Source organism: Chelonia mydas, chromosome 1, assembly GCF_015237465.2.
Source record: "Chelonia mydas isolate rCheMyd1 chromosome 1, rCheMyd1.pri.v2, whole genome shotgun sequence".
In the NCBI taxonomy this organism is placed as follows: Eukaryota; Metazoa; Chordata; order Testudines; family Cheloniidae; genus Chelonia; species Chelonia mydas.
The window spans coordinates 149243517-149267099 of record NC_057849.1 but is presented as its reverse complement, the minus strand read 5'-3'; the positions used below and the strand labels follow the sequence as shown (position 1 = coordinate 149267099).

General features: G+C 45.1%; 1 protein-coding gene across 1 annotated transcript; it reads left to right on the top strand.

The window, feature by feature from the left end:
• Nucleotides 1-15669: 15669 nt before the first annotated feature.
• On the top strand, nucleotides 15670-23549 carry LOC114020489 (protein mono-ADP-ribosyltransferase TIPARP). Its single transcript, XM_027826683.3, has 5 exons — nucleotides 15670-16066; nucleotides 20063-20234; nucleotides 20427-20614; nucleotides 22102-22374; nucleotides 23079-23549. The coding sequence occupies exons 1-5, from the start codon at nucleotides 15771-15773 to the stop codon at nucleotides 23518-23520; spliced, it is 1371 nt and encodes a 456-aa protein (XP_027682484.3). The 5' UTR covers nucleotides 15670-15770; the 3' UTR covers nucleotides 23521-23549.
• Nucleotides 23550-23583: the final 34 nt, after the last annotated feature.

The following is a 23583-nucleotide window of genomic DNA, read 5'->3' as shown; positions in this document are numbered from 1 at the left end:
TGTATTAACAGGAGTATTGTAAGAAAGACATGGGCGGTAATTGACTTGCTCTACTTGTCATTGGTGAGGCCTCAGCTGAAGTACTGTGTCCAATTCTGAGTACCACACTTCAGGAAAGATGAGGATAAATTGGAGAGAGTCTTAAGGACAGCAACAAAAATTATAAAAGATTTAGAAAGCCTATGAGGAAAGGTTAAAAAAACTGGGTGTGTTAAGTCTTAAGAAAAGATGACTGAAAAGAGCTGCTATAAAGAGGACAGTGATGACTTGTGCTCCAGGTCCATTGAAGGTAGGAAAACAAGTAATGGGCTTAATCTCCAGCAAGGAAGATTTAGGTTAGCTATTAGGAAAAAATTTCTAACTATAAGGGTAGTTAATATGGAATATGCTTCCAAGGGAGTTTGTAGAATCCCTGTCATTGGAGGTTTTTAAGAACAGGTTGGGCAAACATCTGTCAGAGATGGTCTAGGTTTAGTTGGTCCCACCTCAGTGCAGAGGCATAGCCTCGATGACTTCTCGAGGAAGACTGAAAAAAGGTGTATGACATGTCTCTTACTCAAGATGTGATCTAAAATATGAAATGCAGTATCCAATCCTAGGGCATACAACAGCTGAAGGTATTGCATGGGACACAAGCATGATGAGATTATCAGACACCACTAAAATAAAAACATTTCCGTATGCTAAGCATAACTGTCTCGCTGTTACCCAATGCTCCGCACCCCAATACCGTGGTTTTTGTATCCCTCCTGTTGGCTCCTGTCTTATATTTAGAATGTAAGCTCTTGGGGTGGGGACTGATCAATCAATGTTATTCATCGGATAGCATGATAGAGCACTAATCCTTGATTGGTTCAGTCTCTAGTCACTACCAAACCACAAATAATATTTGACAGAAAATAATTGAGCAGCTTTGCGAATAGGGACCGCTACCAGGGAGTTTCGAGAGGGAGTTCTTCAGGTGAAGGAGGAGGAAATACAGGACCCTTGGGGTAAGTGGCTGCCTGTAGAGTGTGTTTGTGTTTGGTGGTTACTTGCTGTGTGCTGAGCTTGTGTTTGTCTGTCTGTTTGTTTGAAGGACCATGTGCTGTGGCTGGCACTTGGAAGCTGTGAGCTTCTAAACAAGTTTTGAAATCTAGAAGCCTCTGTTCATTGGCTGAGCCTTAGTCAGGGGTCAGGGCTATCAAGAAGGCCAGGGCTTTACAAAGCAGTGAGCAAGCGACCAGCGAGCTTTGTGAACAGAGACCGCTAACAGGGAGTTTCGAGAGACTGTTGGGAAGGGGGCGAGGTACACTTGCCATTCTCTAAAACCTTTAAACTAAACTATAATCAAAACTTCTTGATTTAAACAAAAACCTTATCATTAACCTAGGTAGCTGTAGGAGAAAATGCAGGCAGAAGCCCAGCAGCAGAGTGGGGGCTATCCTGTTTATTGCATTCAGTGTAGCATGTATGATTACCTGCCCTGTGGGCAGATGGCATATGTGTACATTCGGTGGAAGGAGCTCCTGGCCCTCAGAGACCATGTACTGGCTTTGGAGGCCAGGATGGTGGAACTGGAGGAGCTAAGGGAAGCAGAGAGGTATGTTGATGAGGCTTCCCGGGACACTGTAGATTTGTCCCATCTCCAGTCAGAGAGCCCCTGCGCTGTTAATGAGGACAAAAGGCCCAGAGAAGGAGAGCAGTCAACGGGAACAGAGGGAAACCTTCCCATAATTGGGACCCTCCTTCCAGATGATGTTGGGGTATCCTCTCGCATTGAGGTTACCTCTCCGGTGGAGGGAACTCCAGTCATTAGGAAAAGGCAGGTGTTAGTAATGGGAGATTCAATCATTAGAAACATAGATAGCTGGGTTTGTGATGACCGGGAGAACCGTATGGTGACTTGCCTGCCTGGTGCGAAGTTTGCGGATCTCTAGAGGCATCTAGATAGACTTATCCAAAGTGCTGGGGAGGAGCCGGTGGTCGTGGTACATGTAGGTACCAATGACGTAGGGAAGGGTAGGAGAGATGTCCTGGAGGCCAAATTTAGGCTGCTAGGAAAGAGACTGAAATCCAGGACCTCTATGGTGGCATTCTCAGAAATGCTTCCAGTTCCACGCATAGGGCCAGGTAAGCAGGCAGAGCTTCAGAGTCTCCGTGCGTGGATGAGACGATGGTGTAGAGAGGAGGGGTTTAGATTTATTAGGAACTGGGGAAACTTTTGGGGTAGGGGGAGCCTATACAGGAAGGATGGGCTCCACCTAAACCAAAGTGGATCCAGACTGCTGGCACTTAACATTAAAAAGATTGCAGAGCAGTTTTTAAACTAAGCGATGGGGGAAAGCCAATTGCTGCAGAGGCGCACGTGGATCGGACAGAGACTTCTCTTAGAGGAGAGTCTATTGATAGAGGTTCTCTCGGTTTTAGTCAGGAGGAGGGGATGGAAGAGGATAAAGTATGGGCCAGATCAGACAAGAAACATTCACATAAAGAATCTGACACATCAGAAAAGAGCAGACAAATAAACAGTGACAAGTTTTTAAAGTGCTTGTACACAAATGCTAGAAGTCTAAATAATAAGATGGGTGAACTACAGTGCCTCGTGTAAAAAGAGGATATTGATATAATAGACATCACAGAAACCTGGTGGAGTGAGGACAAACAATGGGACACAATCATTCCAGGGTACAAAATATATCGGAAGGACAGAACAGGTCATGCGGGTGGGGGAGTGGCACTATATGTGAAAGAAAATGTAAACTAAAATGAAATAAAAATCTTAAATGAATCCACATGTTCCATAGAATCTCTATGGATAGTAATTCCATGCTCTAATAAGAATATAACAGTAGGGATCTATTATCGACCACCTGACCAGGACAGTGATAGTGACGATTAAATACTAAGGGAGAACAGAGAGGCATCAAAATAAAAAACTCAATAATAGTGGGGAATTTCAATTATCCCCATATTGATTGGGTACATGTCACCTCAGGACGAAATGCAGAGACAAAATTTCTCAATACTTTAAATGACTGCTTCTTGGAGCAGCTGGTACAGGAACCCAAAATGGGAGAGGCAACTCTAGATCTAGTCCTGAGTGGAGTGTAGGATCTGGTCCAAGAGGTAACTATAACAGGACCACTTGGAAATAGTGACCATAATATAATAACATTTAACATTCCTGTGGTGGGAAGAACACCTCAACAGCCCAACACTGGGGCATTTAATTTCAGAAAGGGGAACTATGCAAAAATGAGGAGGTTAGTTAAATACAAATTAAAAGTCACAATGACTAGAGTGAAATCCCTGCAAGCTGCATGGACGCTTTTCAAAGACACCATAAGAGAGGCTCAACTTAAATGTATATCCCAAATTAAAAAACACAGTAAAAGAACTACAAAAGAGCCATCGTGACTTAACAACCATGTAAAAGAAGCAGTGAGAGATAAAAAGGCATCTTTTAAAAAGTGGAAGTCAAAACCTAGTGAGATAAATAGAAAGGAGCATAAACACTGCCAAATTAAATGTAAAAATGTAATAAGAAAAGCCAAAAAGGAGTTTGAAGAACAGCTAGCCAAAAACTCAAAAGGTAATAAACTGTTTTTTAAGTACATCAGAAGCAGAAAGCCTTCTAAACAACCAGTGGGGCCCCTGGACGATTGAGATACAAAAGGAGCACTTAAAGATGATAAAGTCATAGCAGAGAAACTAAATGAATTCTTTGCTTCAGTCTTCACAGCCGAGGATGTTAGGGAGATTCCCAAACCTGAGCCATCTTTTGTAGGTGACAAATCTGAGGAATTGTCACAGATTGAAGTGTCACTAGAGGAGGTTTTGGAATTAATTGAGAAACTTAACAGTAACAAGTCACCGGGACCAGATGGCATTCACCCAAAAGTTCTAAAAGAACTCAAATGTGAAATTGTGGAACTATTAACTATGGTTTGTAACCTGTCCTTTAAATCAACTACTGTACCCAGTGACTGGAAGATAGCTAATGTAACGCAAATATTTAAGAAGGGCTCTAGAGGTGATCCTGGCAATTACAGACTGGTAAGTCTAACGACAGTACCGGGCAAATTACTTGAAACAATAGTAAAGAATAAAATTGTCAGACACATAGAAGAACATAAATTGTTGCGCAAAAGTCAACATGGTTTCTGGAAAGGGAGATCATGTCTTACTAATCTATTAGAGTTCTTTGAGGGGGTCAACAAACATGTTGACAAGGGGGATCCAGTGGACATAGTGTACTTAGATTTCCAGAAAGCCTTTGACAAGTTCCCTCACCAAAGGCTCTTATGTAAATTAAGTTGCCATGGGATAAGAGGGAAGATCTTTTCATGGACTGAGAACTGGTTAAAAGACAGGGAACAAAGGGTAGGAAAAAATGGTAAATTTTCAGAATGGAGAGGGGTAACTAGTGGTGTTCCCCAAGGGTCAGTCCTAGGACCAATCCTATTCAACTTATTCATAAATGATCTGGAGAAAGGGGTAAACAGTGAGGTGGCAGAGTTTGCAGATGATACGAAACTGCTCAAGATAGTTAAGACCAAAGCAGACTGTGAAGAACTTCAAAAAGATCTCACAAAACTAAGTGATTGGGCAACAAAATGGCAAATGAAATTTAATGTGGATAAATGTAAAGTAATGCACACTGGAAAAAATAACCCCAACTATACATACAATATGATGGGGGCTAATTTAGCTACAACTAATCAGGAGAAAGATCTTGGAGTCATCGTGGATAGTTCTCTGAAGACGTCCATGTAGTGTGCAGCGGCAGTCAAAAAAGCAAGCGGGATGTTAGGAATCATTTAAAAAGGGATAGAGAATAAGACGGAGAATATCTTATTGTCCTTATATAAATCCCTAGTAAGCTCATATCTTGAATACTGCGTACAGATGTGGTCCCCTCATCTCAAAAAAGATATACTGGCATTAGAAAAGGTTCAGAAAAGGGCAACTGAAATGATTAGGGGTTTGGAACGGGTCCCATATGAGGAGAGATTAAAGAGGCTAGAACTTTTCAGCTTGGAAAAGAGAAGACTATGAGGGGATATGATAGAGGTATATAAAATCATGAGTGGTGTGGAGAAAGTGAATAAGGAAAAGTTATTTACTTGTTCCCATAATACAAGAACTAGGGGCCACCAAATGAAATTAATGGGTAGCAGGTTTAAAACAAATAAAAGGAAGTTCTTCTTCGCTCAGCGCACAGTAATCCTGTGGAACTCCTTGCCTGAGGAGGTTGTGAAGGCTAGGACTATAACAGGGTTTAAAAGAGAACTGGATAAATTCATGGAGGTTAAGTCCATTAATGGCTATTAGCCAGGACGGGTAAGGAATGGTGCCCCTAGCCTCTGTTTGTCAGAGGGTGGAGATGGATGGCAGGAGAGAGATAACTAGATCATTACCTGTTGTGCCCCAGAGGGAGTGAACCTCTGGCATTGGCCACTGTCATCAGACAGGATACTGGGCTGGATGGACCTTTGGTTTGACCCAGTATGGCCATTCTTATGTTCTTAAGGCTGTCCTCACTGGACCCCTGGGAACTTTCAGAGAACTACAACTGCAGAGGATCAATCTTTTGTCTTGCGCACCCTTTTTTCCCCTTCAAACTCATAAAAGAATCTAGAATGGCTTGTGTAATTCTACAGTGGTGTGCATATGTGTGAGCACAGCTGGAGAGTAGAGAAGACGTTTTAGTCTGTTTTTACAAGGCCAAGTGGTATATTAAATGTTTTGACTGTAATGCATTTGTTTCAGGGAGCAGGCAATGAATTTCTGTATTCACCCTTCCCAGAAGGCATGGCTTCTGATGAGAAGGGATAAAACTCTTTTTTTTAAAATACAGCGGTATCGGAAGGGAAAATAGGAAAAGGGTCCATCAATGGTTATATAGGTCTATCAATGGCTATTAGCCAGGATGGGCAGGGATGGTGTCCCTAACCTCTGTTTGCCAGAAGTTGGGAATGGGTGACAGGGGATGAATCACTTGATGATTACCTGTTCTGTTCATTCCCTCTGGGGCATCTGGCATTGGCCACTGCTGGAAGACAGGATACTGGGCTAGATGGACCTTTGGTCTGATCCAGTATGGCCATTCTTATGTTCTTATATCCAGAAATCTCATGTGAGAACTGATTATCTACTTGGCTCAGCTGAAAACAAACACAATAAGAAAATTGCAAATGTAAAATTAATTGGAAGGATGTAGGGCTGAGGGTATCTGTTCAAAGCATTTGCAGAGTACCCCTTGCCATAGTATTAAGATAATGGCAAGTGAAACCTGTTGGATTTTAATCTAGTGCCTGTAAGGAGCATAACTGTTTCCATCCAGCTGCTTAGTTCACTAAATCAGTGTTATGGAATGAGTGAAATGGGGGAGGAAGTTACTTTAAAAACATTGTCAAAACTGTTTGAATCACAAATGAGATTCAACATGGATCAGTTTCAAGTTTTGGGTGACAGGTCATGTCAGTTCTTACGTTATATGAAGCAGTTTGCTTGTCTTTAAAAAAGAGATCTAATTTTTAAATAAAATAATCAGAAAAACAGGATCTAAATTGCTCTAGAGAGAGAGCAGGCACATGCAGGTACTCAACTGGGCACAGACAATGAGCTATAAAGTGGTATTTAAGAGTTTCTCAATTATATATTATTATGCTACTAGGACAATTCAGTTGGGACTAACTCCTAGATCTTGGTATGATGTTGAACTCTTATTACATTTGGGAGGATAAATTTTAGACAGTCAGTATTTACCCATTTCGTTCAGTCAGATTTTGGACAGCACACTGAGTAGTTATCAATTTCTCCCTCCACCCAAAAACAAACAAATGTTGTTCTTCTACAATAGAATAGAGCTGTGAATGGAGGTGGTTCAATAGGTTGTCTGATCAGAAACTGAGGAGGGGCAGGAATTGGAGGACTGCCATGCCCAAGAACGGACACCTTATTCCATGTTCTAGGACTGGATGTGCAAATTTTCTCTAGGCAAGGGACTTTTCAACAGATCACATATCCCTTCTCCTCCCTACAGCTGCTCATGCTGCAATAACCACAGATTAGTCAGTTGTATTTGTGCTGAAATTGTTGGCCGTCTCAGTTGCCTGGTCTCCCCCTCCCTCCTAACAATTTCACTACCAAACACCCTAAGCCAGTGTGCTAAGGGTTGCCTTCAGTCTTGTGTGCCCCCTTGTGGCAAAACCTGGAGACACAATAAGACTGCTTCAGTTTTCCTCCTCTGATGGATCTCTTGCTTCTAGCCTGCTTGTTGGTCCTTTGTCACAACCTCTGCCCTCCAACTGGGTTGCTGGTAGTCCTTTCCCCTTTCGGGGGTTGTAAAGAGTTCAGTACCTCAGCAGGTCAGTCATGCTAAATGAAGGTGTATAGTCCCTGGCCTCTTTGATTGTGGCCTGCTTGTTCGTGGCCTTAATAAACCCTCTTGTTGGGTTTGGTAGGGTAAACCATGCTCGCTCACTCACTCTCTTGGTTTCAGGCTAGAAACCCCGTATACGGTTGTTAGGGCCAATTTCTCCCAACCCCTTACTATTTCCTTGGCCTGCTTCCAACTGTGCTCCTCTTTTAGGCCATTTTTCAGGTTCACATCCTGTGATCCTCTCCTCCAGAGGGTCTGGTTTCCCAGGTGGCTTCTCATCACACTAGTCTGTTGCTGAAAGCTCCTGCTCTTGGTGGCTCCTGAGCCTCTCTAACTCTTACCAAGCCATATTTCAAACTACGCTTATGGTTTCCCTCCTTAAGGCCGGAGTTCCCGTAGCCCTCTTCCTGGAGCTGGGGCTCTGCTCAAACCATCAGAATCTCCCTCCTTCAGGCAGGAGTCTCCCCTAGCCCTCTTTCCAGGGCTAGGGTTGTATTTTCCTACAGGGAGGAGTCACCCAGGTCTCTTTTTTGGAGCTAGACTAGTGACTTAGGCCAGTTGTAGAGCCTTGGTCTGTTTCTCCTTCAGCTGGAGCCTTTACTCCACAATTAGTTCCCAAGCCCCGAGGGTTCGGCAGTCTAGCCTTCTTCTGCTGATGCCTGCATTGCTAGGAGAGAGAGGCAGCATATATGCTGGTCCATTCCTAAAGCTCATCCCAAATGGCTGGAGGAGAGGGGAGCCTTGCCCTGCCAACTCTGCAAGGGTCCTGGTCCAGGCGCTTGAAGAGATAATAATGGGATTCCACCCACACACTACTTATTCCTTGGACCGTTTCCTCTCTCCCAATAGATCCTTGGCCTTTGCATATTAGACCTGACAAAATCTTAAAGGGCCACAGTACATGATGGGGTGGGCTGCCCCACCAGGCACCACTACCTTTAAGGTGGCAGATCACCCCATCACACACATGTACAGAGGGGTGGGCATCCCACCACTTCTAGCACTAATTCCTATAGTCCTGCAGCATATGCTTCATTGGGTACTGACACTTGTATCCTCATAAATAAAAGCTTCCCTCCCCCAGCAATTTTATGCACAAATAGTGGTAACCACAATGTTTGCAGAAAAACAAATTAAAAAGGATACAAACCTGACCAAAAAAAATCACCAGTCAGATTTTGCACAAATATTTGTGAATACATTTTCCCACTATTTCCCCAGCTGTACTCCAGATATAATTGGCTAGCTGTCAGTCTGGGTGATCAAAGAATATTTACAGGCTCCAAGTGAAACATGTCTAGCCCTGCTGGGCGAGCAGGATGGTGGGAAAGATACAGAGCCATGCGGGTGGGCATTAAAAACAGGATGAGGAAGAGGAGAGATGGATATGCTTCTAGCACACTTAGATAACAGAGCGGTAACACTAGTAAATGCTCACCAAAAGTATTTCAAGTTTCATTTAAAAATAAATAAGTAAAATCTGATCCAAGGCTCAAAAAGTATTAATATTAATAAGCAGCAATTTAAATTGAGCAAGTGGCAATAAAAACGATATCTTACACAGCATAGCCTGTTTTGAAACTGTCTTCTGGCCAAATATCCCAGGAGACATTAACTTAGAATTGGAGTCTGATTCTTTCAGCATCCGAGATTGGAAATGAGCATCCCAGAAGCACTGAAAGCTGCTCAGCATTCAAGGAGCAGAAGTCAAATGGAAAGTCTGCACCACTTCCTTTTGATTCAACTATGCAGCAATGCTAACAGACAAAAAAATTCAACAGCTTGCCTGCTTTTATGAATCCTTTCTTTATATGACTCTGTGTGTGCACTTCTATGTACAGATAGTTATATATGCAGACAATGATTGAGAATGAAAGAAAAAAAGTGCTCCCCACGGAAAAGTCTAGAGCATTCTGGTGCCAGTCAGGACTTCTAAAAAGAGACACAAATTAGACTCAGCTACTCAGCTGTTGACGTGACTGCAAAAAAGGCAGCTAGGGCTACAACTGGTAAAAAGGAGTGTGATGGCTTTGGAGCTGCCCATAATAATTTATTAATACTGTATCTTGATTGGGCTATTGTGTTTTGCACTTCATACACATATTGTGTTAAGTCATTAGCAACATTGTCAGGAAAAGTTGCCTAGGAGAGGGAAGGGAAATCCAGATATGCCACTCTTCAAACACTTGAGGGACAATACAGAGCCATTGGCCATGATGCACTGGCTAGATCGCCGATTGGGCTTGCTAAACAAGTTTCTCCAGGAATGTCTCAGCCCCCGTTGAGGGGGAAGAGATCAGTGTCTGAGAAGGGTTTAAAGACAGAGAGCTGGTCTACACTGAAAACAGACATTGGCATAGCTACCATGGCATAGCTGTGAAAAATCCATACCCCTCAGAGACGTAACTATGCCAATCTAACCTCTGCTATAGACAGAGCAGCTGGGTCGATGGAAGAATTCATCTGTTGGCCTAGCTACCACCTCTTGGGGAAGAGGATTAACTACAGTGATGGGAGAACCCCTTCCGTTGCTGTAGTGCTTTGGTGTAGACACTCACTATAGTAGTGCAGCTGCAGCTATGACCTTGTAGCGCTGTAAGTGTAGACATAGTCTTAGACATTCTCCTGAAGATGTTAGATGATTAAAGAGGAGACTTAGCCAGAGACTTCTGGGAAATAGTCTGAGCCCTAGATTCCAGGGAGAAAGAGGTCTGGAGTTAGATATGCCTACTAAATCCTTTAAGTAAGACAGAGGCATACACACTGTTTCATGATTTTTAAAATCCTATTCTCTTGTTGTGCTGTGTTCCTACTGTTAAGATTAAACTATACTTTGTTTTAAGAAGGCTGTTTGGGGTTACCATTTCTCACAGCTCCCAAAGGGAAGAACGATAGGTACTGAGTCCAGTTGGACCTGCTGAGTAATCACAGTTAGTAATTAAGGTATGGGGTCTGGTCTGAGAGTGGGAAAATCCCATCATTCTGCCCCAGAGACTGAAGACCTGGAGGAGTACATTCAGAAGAGACCAGAAGAGGGGACAGAGGAGCAGCCAGCCCTCAGCTTTGGCAAGGAGCTTAACAAAGAATTGATAAAGCAAAGGTAAATTCTCCCGAAAGAAAAACACACCACTCTACATTAGTTTGCATTATATCAAGAGATCACTTGATCATTACCTGTTAGGTTTTACTCCCTCTGGGGCACCTGGCATTGGCCACTGTGGGCAGACAGGATACTGGGCTGGATGAACCTTTGGTCTGACCCAGTATGGCCATTCTTATGTTCTTATGTTATCTCCATTGGCTATTTCTTATGGCTTTAGTGACAGGTATGGATCATCAAGAATAATTTTTCTTATTTCAGTTTATGCCATTTCATTACCAAGCCAAACTGGAGTAATTCATGCAAGAATTCACTGTATATTATCTCCTCTGAGCTGTTCAGAGTTGAACTAGATTGTACAAACAAATTCCATGTATGCAGTTTTACTGTTTAGATCAACACCAATATCCTACAGATTGCTGCTAGTAGTAATTTAATGTCACTATAAAATTAGGAAGCCCAATTCTGCCCTCTGCTTTGCATGCATAGCTCCCATCTAAATTAATTGGAACGCCACCCCCTGCAAGTTCATGTCAGAGCAGAATTTGGCCAGGAAAGATGATACAGATTGTTAACACCGAAATCAAAATATCAGTATCACTTGCAGGAAATGAGCTCAGAATTACACCTTAATGCCAGGCTCGCTGCCTGTATAAACCATTTTCAATTTTAAGAAAGTGAAAGTGTAAATTTTGTCATAGCAATAATGATAAAAATAGTTTTGAAATAGAAACATTTGGGTTGGCAGGTGCCCCATGTCATCTAGATAATCTTGCAGGGTGATGGGTACATTTTATTATTTCTAAACTATCTATAGAAGATGGGAGTCTAGCTTTAGGGCTTGGACCAGCAAACACTTATTCTTGTAAGCATTCCTGTTGAACTCAATGAGACTTTAGAGGCATTATCTTGGCCCTATTGAAACCAATGGAAGTTTTGCCACTGACTTCAGTGGGGTCACAATTTTACCCCTCATGCATAAAGTTACTCATGTGTATATTTGTGGGCTCTAGGCCTTGGTAGTTTGTCTCATCATTGCTTAATAGTTCTTGTAGTTAAAGTAAATCCAAATAAAATTTAACATAGACTTGAGCTGCAGCAGGGAAAACCTAAGTACTTCTTGTTCTGTCCTCTAGAACAGGTGATGGTAACTGATCCCTGTCCCCTTCACAGAGTGGCAGCTGTGATCTAGTAAACTGAGCTTGGGACTGGGAGACAGGGGACCCGATTTCCCATGGTCCTGCACCTTATGCAGCTATTTAAATCCGTGTGAGGTGGGTATAAAGCTCAACCATTCTGGCTTGGTAGCATTTTATACTGGTGTAAATATCTACACCTGGTGTAGGGCAAGGGGTAATGTTCTAATCCTGGTTCTGGCATTAACTTGCTGGATGCTATTGGAGAGACAAGGTAGGTGAGGTAATCTGTTTTCACTTATTCTCTTGTCCTTATTTTCCTCATCTATAAAGTGGGGATAATACTTAGTTACACACTTCACAGGGGTGTTTGAAGGACTAATTAGTTACTGTTTGCATAATGCTTGGAAAATATAAAATGCTGTATAAGTGCAAAGTATTTGAATCCCTATATGTATGTGCAGACCATGATGGCTGCTCTCAGTTTTCTTTTCTCTAGACAGAAAATACAACCAGTTCTCGTAATCCACAGAATACAGCAGTATTCAAGGAAAGAGTAGTTCTCAAAAAGTCTGGAAGGGTTCATGAGATTCTACAAAGGCCCAGAACATTCTAGGAAGTTAGTGAAAAATGAATCCACATACAGAATACCTAAGACATTTTACTTCAAACATTCTATTTTCCCTTTTGTTGCTAACAAAAATAACACCCTGAGACCAGCGCCCCCTAAGCCTGGCATCCCAGGCAGTTGTCTGGGTCGCCTGCCTCTAAATCTGACCCCGCTTCCAAGCGAAAAATGAGGCCATGCTCATGGCTTAACAGGATGAACCTTTCCTACTCTGTTTATCCAGTTATCTGTACTGGCTGGTGACAAGGAGTGATGGGGCCATGACCCTATTTTCTCCCTGCCTTTTTTGTGCTGGCTAGCACCTTCAGAACACTAAGAGGAAGCAGCCTATACCCTGAAGGAAGCACAAAGAATGCAACTGTACCTGACGACTGAGTGGGTTATTCTGATCAATAAGTATGGTAAAACCCACTTTGCGCAAGGTGCTTTCAAAACACTCAGAACGAGTGGCCTCTGCTCTGAAGAGCTCCCTCACTGTCTACCAGGAGGAGGGTGTGAAAGGCAGGGGGAGTCTTCTTGCAATCTCCTTCCTGCCTGTATGCACAGGAGTGAGGCACAATATAGCCTTAAAACTTCTGGGCAAGATTTTAAAAGATGGGTGCCTAAGGTTAAGCTCCTAAATCCATAGTTAGGTGTCTAATGAAGAAGCTCCTGGTTTTTTTGATCAGATGTTCTGAAGGTTAAATATAAAGAACTTATTAAATGTTTTCAGTGCCTATTCCTTTTTCTTGAGACATTTTAATTGGCTTAGTTTTGGAGAGGCTGTGGAGAAATGGGTTTCCATCTGACTGTTTGAGGGCAGTGTCCCCTGATTCAGGACTTTGGGGACAAGTGGCTGCCATTTTATGTACCTCTCAGGTCCCCAGCAGACATACATTGCCAATCCCTATGCCCAAAGAGAGTGGAGTGAAACCTAGGAGTCCATTATTAATTATTGCTGTTGGAGCACTGTGTGTGAGTGAATCTAGGAAGAGGAATCTCCTGTTGTGGATCAGTGTGTTTATGATGGAGTAGGGAGAGGACTGCAAACTTTCTAGACCCTTTCGCAGACTGACATTCACGCTACATAAAGGAATGGAACAGAGAGATGATACAGGACCACATAAAGTCCCTGTTGGCTCCGGCAGCATCCCTTTCTGTGGGGCAGGGGCAGGGAGAGAGGAGCACAGAATGTTTAGCTGCCAGGTCAGTTTGCCTTGCTTATCCTGTGTGTGTGTGAGAGAGAGAGACCATGATCTTGCGCTGATCCATGCACGACTCCTCAAAGCCAGCTAGCCCCAAAAGTAAATGATTGGGGTTGAAAAATGTGGCAGGGGAGAAGGATTGAAATCGGGATAAGGCCAAGCTACACTGAGACTGGATTCTCGCTCTCAACCCAAGGGACGGGGGGTCCCTGCAGGGCAGGCTCAAGATCCATTTTGGGGGCAGTATCTGTGAGTGTGCTGGGGAAGGTGAAGCTTACAGCCCTCCATGGCGGAGGCAGTATCTCGCCCCTGCAGGGGGGCTCACAGTGTTGCTGGGCAGCCTGGAATGCTGGGGCTGGCAGTTTAACTGACAGATGGGGCTGGCAGTTTAACTGACAGATGGGATTGCCTTGTGCACCCCATGCACAGAGAGCAGGCCGAGTGAGCGGGGCTGGAGCTGACGCACGTGTCGCTCCCCCATCCCACAAGCTTAAGGGAGGAGGTGACTATAACAGGCTGGCAGCATTTGCCTGTAATAACCCATTAGCCAGTGTGGAGCCTTAGTGGGTTCTTGTGATTTGCTGAGGTAGGGGTCGCATTACCCAGCCTGCTGACAAGGGAGGGAGGTGGGAGTGGCTCTTTGGGGAGACAGGATCCAGGGCTGAACAGCAGTGAGGGAAAAGCCCTTAAGGCAGCTAAGACTAAGGAGGAGCCAGCTTGCTGGATATTTCTGAGAGCAGGAGGGGTGAGCGTGGCCGGAGCTGACGCATGCATCACTCCCCGACCCAGCACAACCCGGTCTTAACATCCTGACATGTTACAGAGGGGCCCCTCCTTTGTTGGCCTAAAGCAGTGCAACTCACTGGCCCACCAGAGATACCCTAAGATTAACTCCCCTTTTTGCTCCCATTGCAGAGGGGTCCCATCCTTGCAGGGCAGGGCCAGGAGGGCATGGGATGACGCTCAGGCGAGAGGTTTCCACCGAGGCCTGGTCTACTCCTAAAACATAGGATGACCTAGCTACGCTGCTTAGGGGTGTGAAAAATCCACACCCTGAGAAACATGATTAAACCAACCTATGCCCCGCAGTAGACTAGACAGATGGAAGAATTCTTCCATCAACCTAGTTACCACCTCTCGAGGGGGTGGATTTACAACAATGATGGAAAAATCTCTTCCATTGCTGTAACAGGTGTCTGCACCACTGCGCTATGGCAGCGTAGCTGCAGCACCCGAGCTGTGTTGCTGTAGCACTTGTAGTGTAGACATACCCTGGGAGACTAGTGTGTGTTTAGAACCCCAGCAAGTAACCTGTGTTTGCACCATATGGCCCCAAAGGGGTCCTGTTGCAGAAGCAATTTGGTTGGGTCTGAGGGGATGATTTGTAACCTGACTCAATAAGATCCTAGCTATCGTGGGTATGGCTGCCGTATTACATACATAACATAAAGGGACAGATTGTAGTCAAATAGATATTCATTGTGGGCGGTGTGTATGTAAGAATCCCAGGAGGAGAGGGAGGAATACTCTGGATATAGCATTATGGACCTGGAAGTGAATCCTAGGAGTGAGGTCCTGTTGAGGGAGCAGGGTGGATGTTGGAAGGATGAAACCCTGAAAAATGGGAACCTATTGGGAGATTAGTGTGAAGCCCATGGAGAATGATGGAAGCAGGGTGCATGTGCGTGCGCGTGCCTGCCTGCAGGGATGAATCAGAAATGGGAGGAGGTCCTATTAGGGGAAAGCCGCAGAGAGGGGGCATCATTTTGGAGGAGCAAGAAGGGTGCTGTGAGAGTAAAGTCCAGGATAAGGGGTTTCCACTGGGAGAGAAGCTTTTTGCTCTGTGTTTGTGCAGCACCTAGCACAATGGAGTCCTCGTCCATGTCTAAGCTCCTAGGTGTTATGGTAATACAAATACAAATACAATTTGAGGAGAGAAATGCTAGTGCTGGGGGTTGAAGGTCAGAAAATAATGATTTATCTTAGGGAAGAGTTTGTGTAAGCTGAAGGGAAAGGCAGGAAAGTGAGGTCTTACTGGGCTTTTGCAGTGTATTATTGTGTGCAGGTGTGTGAATGAAGTCCAGCTGCGAGAAAGCTGGATGTGAACTGTGGTTAATCCAGGAGATGTCTGGGAAACAATTGTGTATGTTATGGGGGAGGGGGAAAAAGGATGGGGAATTTGAAGCCCAGGGCACTGCATCAGAACAGCTCACTACTTATTCAGCTTCACTTTCTTTGTTTCTCACAGGAATTGTTCTTCCAAAAGGTTCTGCTCCAATTGTTCATAGACCTCTACTGCTTCAGCCAAAGTGAAGCCAGTTCCACTGAACTCACTCCACTCCATGTCCACAATATGCAGCACGGAGATGATTCCAAAAGCCATTTGGTAGCTCCAGAGCAGCTCGAGGATGAGAATGGGATCCAGTTTCATATCCACCACGCAAACGGCATCAGGATCTGTGACCGCTTCCTGCTTGGTCTCTGCAAAGAAGGGGAGAGATGCCAGCTTCACCACACATGCTACCCTTACCACTGGCAGGTGATGCGGAAGAAGAAAGGAGTGTGGCAGAGCGTGAATGAATCGGCTCAGCAGCACCTGGAGAAACTTTACAGTAATGTAAATGACTCACTAGTTACACTGGTGGAAAAGTAAGTGACAGGAAAACTCCAGACCCAACTTCTCCCAGAAGGCAACTCTCAGCTGCTCTTGTCCCAGACAACCCCCCAGCCCCCCCCCCCCCACACACACTTCCCACCCCCCACCCCCAACTGGAAGTGCATAGCGGTGCTTTAGAAGTAGAAAGTTCATAACTACTCCAGTCATTCCCTCTCCCAGCAGCAGGAGCACTAATTCTAGGGAGATCATAGCTAAAGCTAAGATTTTGTCATGGTTATTTTTAGTAAAAGTCACAGACAGGTCATGGGCAATAAACAAAAATTCATGGAACCTGTGACCTGTCTGTGACTTTTGGCGCTGCAGCTCCATGGTTCCCCCACCACTTTTGGAGCTGCAGGGCTCCCCTCCCTCCTCCCGCTTGAGGCTGTTGCCAGTCGCTGGAACCCTGAGGAGGGTCCCCTGAGGAGGCTGTCACCTATCTCTGGAACCCTGCCAAGGCCCTGCTAGCTGCCAGCTCCTGTCCCCCAGCCCCAGGGGCTGAAGCAGAAAATGTCACAAAGGTCTCTGGAAGTCACAGATTCCGTGACTTCCATTACAGAAATGACATGACATTAATGATAGCTACTCCAATCTCAGCCTTTCCCAGCTACAGGCGCAATATGGTACAGGGCGACTGTCTGTAGACTCAGACCATGTCCACACAACAGCTACAACTGCAATTTTGTTACTGGTTAGAGGCATGCTGCATTTAATCTGTTACAATGTAAACAGTTTGGGTTGTATTCATTCAACAGCTTTTCTGCCACCACATTTGTGATTTTTGCATCAATAAATAATGCTCTGCCTAGCCATGTTTTTATGAGCCTATTCTAGGAAACTACACCATAGTGCCCAAAATGTAATAGGGGCACCAAAGCGCTCACTATTTTTTCAACCCGCACATACTTTCGGAGTAGCATTATCAGATTTCATATGCAAATCCCATAATCCTACTTCAAGGGTTGCAGTGTCCATTTTCCATCATGGAAACCAACCAGGTACTTCAGTGAGATCTGTCCTCCAGCTTCTGGAGATTTCTATTCTTCCAGACTGTCAAGCAGCAATGATAACAGAATGCAAAACACTCTGAGGTGGTACCTGAGGAGGAGGCAGAGCTAAATGAACTACATACATTGCTTGTGGTTTCGGACTAAGAACAATGAATGTCAGGAAAGTTCTCCGTGATCCCAGATGAATATTTTTAAAAAGTTACATACCAAGACATCATTTGTACATTGGCCAAGTCATGAGACTCCGGAAAGAGACTCTGCAGCAGCAGCAGTTAGCACCCGTGTTGGCACCCTGACCCCATTACCTAAATAAACTGTAAGCTAACTCATCAATCAACTATCTAACTTTAAGTGTGACTTGTTTGCAGTATTATGGAGAGATGGGAGCAATGGGCCAGCAGTATCAAAGGGCACATCCATCCTTAATGTGTACTTTGGGTAAATATAGGCTGCAGATATGGAGAGAAAAAGTGTTTTCTGTGCTAGGCACATGTGGGTGGGAGGGTGGAGTTTCCATGCTCACATGAGGACAGTTCTGCCAGCACAGTAACAAGACCAGTGAGGATGCACCAGGAGCCATTGATATGTTACTGCTCCCACCCCAAGTGCATCCATACCACAATTTGCATTTACAAACATGCAATAGTAAGGGTGTAAAAATAATACCTGAATCATACACATCCTCACTCCATGTTCCCTATCCTCCAATAGTTCCTCTGCTTTGGGTTCATGGCTGTCCATAAGATTCGCTAATTCTGTGTTCAGTCTGATTAGGAGCACACACACATAGTTGCCAGAAACTGGATTGAGCTTTCAAAGACTTTTTCCCAGCAGTGCATGGCAGTCTGTCAGATATCTACCACTATCTGCAAGATGATCAAAGATCTATTGTTACATCTTCTGACTGAGTTTTGCTAAATTCAAAGTGGGCAAGATGCCTTCCTCTTCTTTCCAATACCTAGAAAGCCTTGGTCCAAAGTAGGGATCAAGACCTATGTCTCAACTTTTCCACAGTAGGGAAGTAGTAGATGCTCTTAGATATTAAGTGACGGGAGGCAGCGAACAACCCTAAGATAGATAGATGCAGTAGTTTCATAATTCATGAATCTGAATAGCGTGAATTCTATGTCCAGTAAAACAAATTACAAACATTTTAAAATCAGCCTGTTTCCAGCTGACATAGTCATGGAAGAGATAATCAGGTAATTAGCAGGTTGGACCATACAGCAAAAGTAACATAAATCTAACTAGTAACAGGAACAGATCCATCTGCCAGACCAGGCAGTTAGCAAGGGTAGTACCCAGTTCAAATTAATACACTATTAACTGATTATTAACCTTATGCTGTTTGAACATGAACCCTGTTTTTAGGCAACTATACCCTCTAACTGGTTAAAAGAAGTATAAAATTTGTTGTATGGATTAGGGTTGCCAGGCACCCCATTTTTGACTGGAATGCCCCATTGAAAAGGGACCCTGGAGGCTCTGGTCAGCACTGCTGACCGGGCCATTAGAAGTCCAGTCAATGGTAGTGCAGGGCTAAGGCACGCTAGTCCCTACCTGTCCTGTCTCTGCACTGTGCTCCAGAAGCAGCCAGCAGGTCTGGCTCCTAGGCAAGGGGACCAGGGGGCTCCACGCACTGCCCCCACCTCGAGCACTGACTCCGCACTCCCATTGGCCGGGAACCACGGATTGGCCGGGAACCAGGGCCAATGGGAGCTGTGGGGATGGTGCCTGCAGGCAAGAGTAGCGCATGATCCTCCTGCCCCCCACTCCCCTGCCTAGGAGCCGGACCTGCTGGCCGCTTCCAGGGCACAGCACGGGGCCAGGGCAGGCAGGGAGCCTGCCTTAGCCCTGCTGCGCCACTGACTGGGAGCTGACCAAAGTAAGCCCACGCCTGAACCCCGAGCCCCAACTCGCAACCCCCTCCCATACTTTGAATCCCTCAGCCTGGAGCCCTCTCCCGCACCTCAAACCCCTCATCCCCAGCCCCACCCCAGAGCCCACACCCCCAGCTGGAGTGCTCACCCCCTCCTGCATCCCAACCCCCTGCCTCAACCCAAAGCCCCCCCCCCTGAACTCCAAATCCCTTGGCCCCACCCCCCCAGCCTGGAACCCTCTCCTGCATCCCAAATCCCTTATCCCCAGCCCCACCACAGAGCCTGCACCCCCAGCCAGAGCTCTTAGCCTTTCTGCACCCCAACTGCCTGCCCTAGGCCAGAGCCCCCTCCCACACCCTGAGCCCCTCATCCACAGCTCCACCCCAGGGCCCACACCCCCAACTGGAGCCCACCCTCTCCTGCACCCCAACCCCCTGCCTCAACCTGTAGCCCCCTTCTGCACTCCGAATCCCTCGGCCCCAGCCTGGAGCCCCATCCTGCACCCCAAACTCCTCATCCCTGACCCAACCCCAGAGCCTGCACCCCCAGTTAGAGCCTGCACCCCCTCCCACACCCCAGCCCCCTGCCCCAGTCCAGAAAAAGTGAGTGAGGGTGGGGAGAGCAAGACACCGAGGGAGGGGGAATGTAGTGAATGGGGGCGGGGCATTGGGGAAAGGGCAGGGCTGGGGTGTTCGGTTTTGTGCGATTAGAAAGTTGGCAACCCTAGTATGGATGTGGTTTCAGATAGTCCAGCTTTGGTAATATTCAACCATAAAGGCTAGAAACAATTTAAAAAAGAAGTAGTTTCTATGCTGCAGATTCTGATTGTATTGATGTGTGCGAGCAGCTTGTCGCACTACCCTAGCCTGAGATCTTTTACTGGTTGTACATGGTCCTATGAGAGCACATTCTTTTTGGACATGCTGTAGGAAGCAATGCAGGAGCACTGGTGTATGGGAAGCTCCAAGCTACTCTGTTCACAGCATCTCTCAGCAGGAGGTGCTGCGGGGGATGGTTCAAGAGTGATGATGTTCGCTTGTGCTGCAACACCAGCTTCTTTCAGCAGGAGAACCTCTTGCAAGTTCTGTTTCTTCCACAGGGATGGTTCAAAAGGCAAAGTCAACCTAAATGCTATGAACCTGTTCTCCTTTGGTCCTTATGGCAAAATACGGCGACTCTCCAACACCCATGATCCACAGCAGAACCCACATCTCCACACAGAGTGGCACATGTATTGGCTTGATGAAACCAATTGGAAGGAATATGAGGAGGTCAGGAGAGAAAGAGGCAAGGGTGATGTCCTCCAGGGCAGAGCTGGGAGTTGCAATGTGGGAAGTAGTGTGTATGAGAGTAGAACTGGATTATTATAGGCAAAGTGTCAGAAGGGAAAACTGGCCTTCTTCCTTATCATATTCTGATTCCATCTCTTCTCCCCTTCCCCCCCAATTTCTCTCTCTGCATAGCCAATTTCCCAAGAAATCATTAATGCCTTTGAGAGCGGCTTACAGAGCTACAGCTTCAGTCACGAAGGCCAACAGTACTCTCTAGATTTGAAGAACCTTATTCAAACTAACTCAACAACAGAACAAAAGTCATCCATTCAGCGCCGTCCTGCCTACCGCACACCTATCGACATGGTACCACATCTGCGGTAAGCAACTCCACCTGCACTACTCTCTCTAAAAAAATGTAAGTGGCATTCAGATAATTATTATACAGGGAACTGGTGAGGGCACCTATATATTTAAATTGCTTAACACTTTCTATTGTAAAGGATTATTGTGATGTTTTGAGAGAAGGTCTCACACATCCATTGTTTTCAGCAGGCCTTTAATATAAAGCAGGGAGAAAGCCCTGGGGCTAGAGAAGTTCCTTTCTTTTCTCCCTGAAATTTCCAATTGGGTTTAGCTCATTTACAGACTGTCTGCCATTTCCTTTCTCTCACTTGCCTTCCTAAGGAAAATGTTGGCAGTACGCCAAGATAACACCACAAACATTCTAAGGACAGGCCCATGCCACTGACAAAGCAGCAGCATCACAAGCTCCTCTGGGAGCTACTGGAGTAGCAAGAGGAGGGAAGAAGGCAAGGCAAGGCTTCCTTCCACAGCCATATCTCCCCCTGGACTGTGCGTGACAATGAGCGGTCACTGGGTAAAGGAACAAGGGTGACGATGATTCTCCTAGCGGCTAGGGTACTCACCTTGGATATGCAAGGCCTATGTTAAAGTCCCTGCTCCAGTGGCTAATCAATTACACAAAGTGGAACAGCTTCAACAGAAGAGCTTGAGAGAGACCTGTACTGGAATACCTATAGCCCAGTTGTTACGGTGCTCACCTCCAGTGAGGGAGACCCAGCTCCAAATCCCTTCCCCACATCAGGCAAACCCAGTCTCCTACATCTGAGCTAAAAGTAATAAGGTATTGTAGTGCATTCTTGTGTTGAATCTCACCCTTTAGAAATGCCCACAAAGAAAACTCTTTGGGCCAAACAAGATGCTTAATTTGACCCAAAACAGATCTTTTTGATTCACCAAAATTTTTAACAATTTTAAGATTTGGTTCAACCAAAGCAACTGTTTTGGGAGGTAGTGGGAGGGGGACTGCCAGCAAACTGAAAAAAATCAATTTTTTTTCCCAGCTCTAGTTGCAAAGTCAAGAATTTGAGTTATGAAAGCCTGTGCAACCTTAATTTATCCTCTTTGTGCCTATACATTATGATCGGGTTATTTATGTAACTTTTTATTAAGGCAGTTTTTACATGATCACATACTATTTTTTCCACAGGAACCTGTGTCACTCAGTGCACAGGTTGAATGCACGAGGGACAGAATTAGGTTGCCATGGCAACTGTAAATCTGTATTTCCTAACTTTTAAGTGCCCAATTTTGCAATTTAACTATCTTTTTGAATTAGTTTTTTTGTAAGTAATTATCATTTATAACACAGTAGTGCCCAGATCAAGATTTGGGCCCCTGTGCTAGGCACTCTACAACCACAGTAAGATACAGTCTCTGCCTCAAAGATCTTATAGTCTAAATTAAAACAGGTGGAACATATGTGTGTGGGGATAGGATGGGACGATGAAGGTAACCAAAACATATTAAGACAAAACAAATATTTCTCCTATTCTCTTTTTAGGACACTCCCAAATGGTTGTAGGGGACATCTCAATCCTTATGCTGCCAACATCCCTGGGGAGGATCCCACTGATGTGTACTCTGGCCCATATCCTGCATCCTGGATCTCATGCCCCTCAGAAGGACCCACTTATGTGCAATGTGAAATAGCACCATCAGAAGCAGTGTACCGCACAGTTTATACTCTCTTCCACAAATCTCTCTCAGAGGATACATTTCTGGTGTTAGGGATTTACAGGATCAGGCAGGAGTATCTTTGGCAAAAATACAGCAGGTAAAAAGAAAGAGGAATACAGAGCTTGTGTAGGCATAAGCAGACTAAGCAATTGCTTAGGGCTCTGAGCAGCTCAAGGGGCCCCCCCTATTAATTATTAGTATGTGTTGTGGGAGGGCAGGATTCCTGTTTAGGGCCCTTAGTAGGCTAGCCCCGGCACTGGAGGAATACATGAGGTTATAGAATGTACCATGGGATCTAAATTGAGAATAGTGTGTTGCAAATCCTGGTGTAATCAAAAATCTTGGAACCTGAATCTCAGATGCTAGTACACTAGAATAAAGATCCTGCTGTGCTTTGTGGCAGACCATAGATCTTATCACTAATGAACTGAATGCAAATCCCACTGTACTAGAGTGAACATGTTTGTCAGTGGGTGAATCTTAATGCACTGGTGAGTGTATAATGGTTTTTGATGGGTGATCTTTGAGTTTGGGTGGAGTAGAACTTTTGCACAACAGTGATCATACACAGGTGTGGGTGTGATTAGTTGTGTGGGGTATCTTGTGCTCTCTCAAATGATAGGTAACTGAACCCTTAGTGCTTAGAATTCAGGATTGGGTATTTTAGATATTGAGCAAGCAGGGAGGAATGAGAACATAAAAGTAGGACGAGGTCTCTAGTTCTCTCTCAGTCCCTTAGCAAATGTTCCCACGCAGCAGTAAGCCTAACTTCCCTGTTTCTGTGTTCTTTTCTCTGCTCAGTCAGAAGGAAATAATGTCCCGAGGACTCTCAACAGAAGAGAAAAAACAGCTAGAACGGCATCTCTTCCATGGCACCTCAGCAGACAGCAAGAACTCCATCTGCCAGATGGGCTTTGACCCTCGTCTCTCAGGACAGAATCTTGCTGCCTTTGGCAAAGGCAGCTATTTTGCCAAGAATGCCCAGTACTCAAATGGATTTTGTACAGCATGCAAGGCTGGGCTGCGCTATATGTTTCTGGCAAAAGTCCTGGTGGGAAAGTCCGCTGTAGGGAATGCTAATTACTGTCAACCCCCAAGAATAAGATCTAGTGGCCGACCCTTTGATTCATGTGTTGATTCTGCTTCCAGCATCTACGTGATCTTTAACAGTAGCCAGTCCTACCCATACTTCCTGATCTGCTACAAACTGCTTTCTGACCCTGTTGCACTAGATGGTTCATAATTAGAGCTGGCCAAAAAATTTGTGCATAACTTATTTTTCCCCACTTGAAAAATGCAGATTCAG

Coding starts and splice junctions, on each gene's coding strand:
- LOC114020489 (XM_027826683.3), top strand. CDS start 15,771: ATGCAGCACGGAGATGATTCCAAAAGCCATTTGGTAGCTCCAGAGCAG. Junction 16,067..20,062: donor CTAGTTACACTGGTGGAAAA/GTAAGTGACAGG, acceptor TTTCTTCCACAG/GGATGGTTCAAAAGGCAAAG. Junction 22,375..23,078: donor CTTTGGCAAAAATACAGCAG/GTAAAAAGAAAG, acceptor TTCTCTGCTCAG/TCAGAAGGAAATAATGTCCC.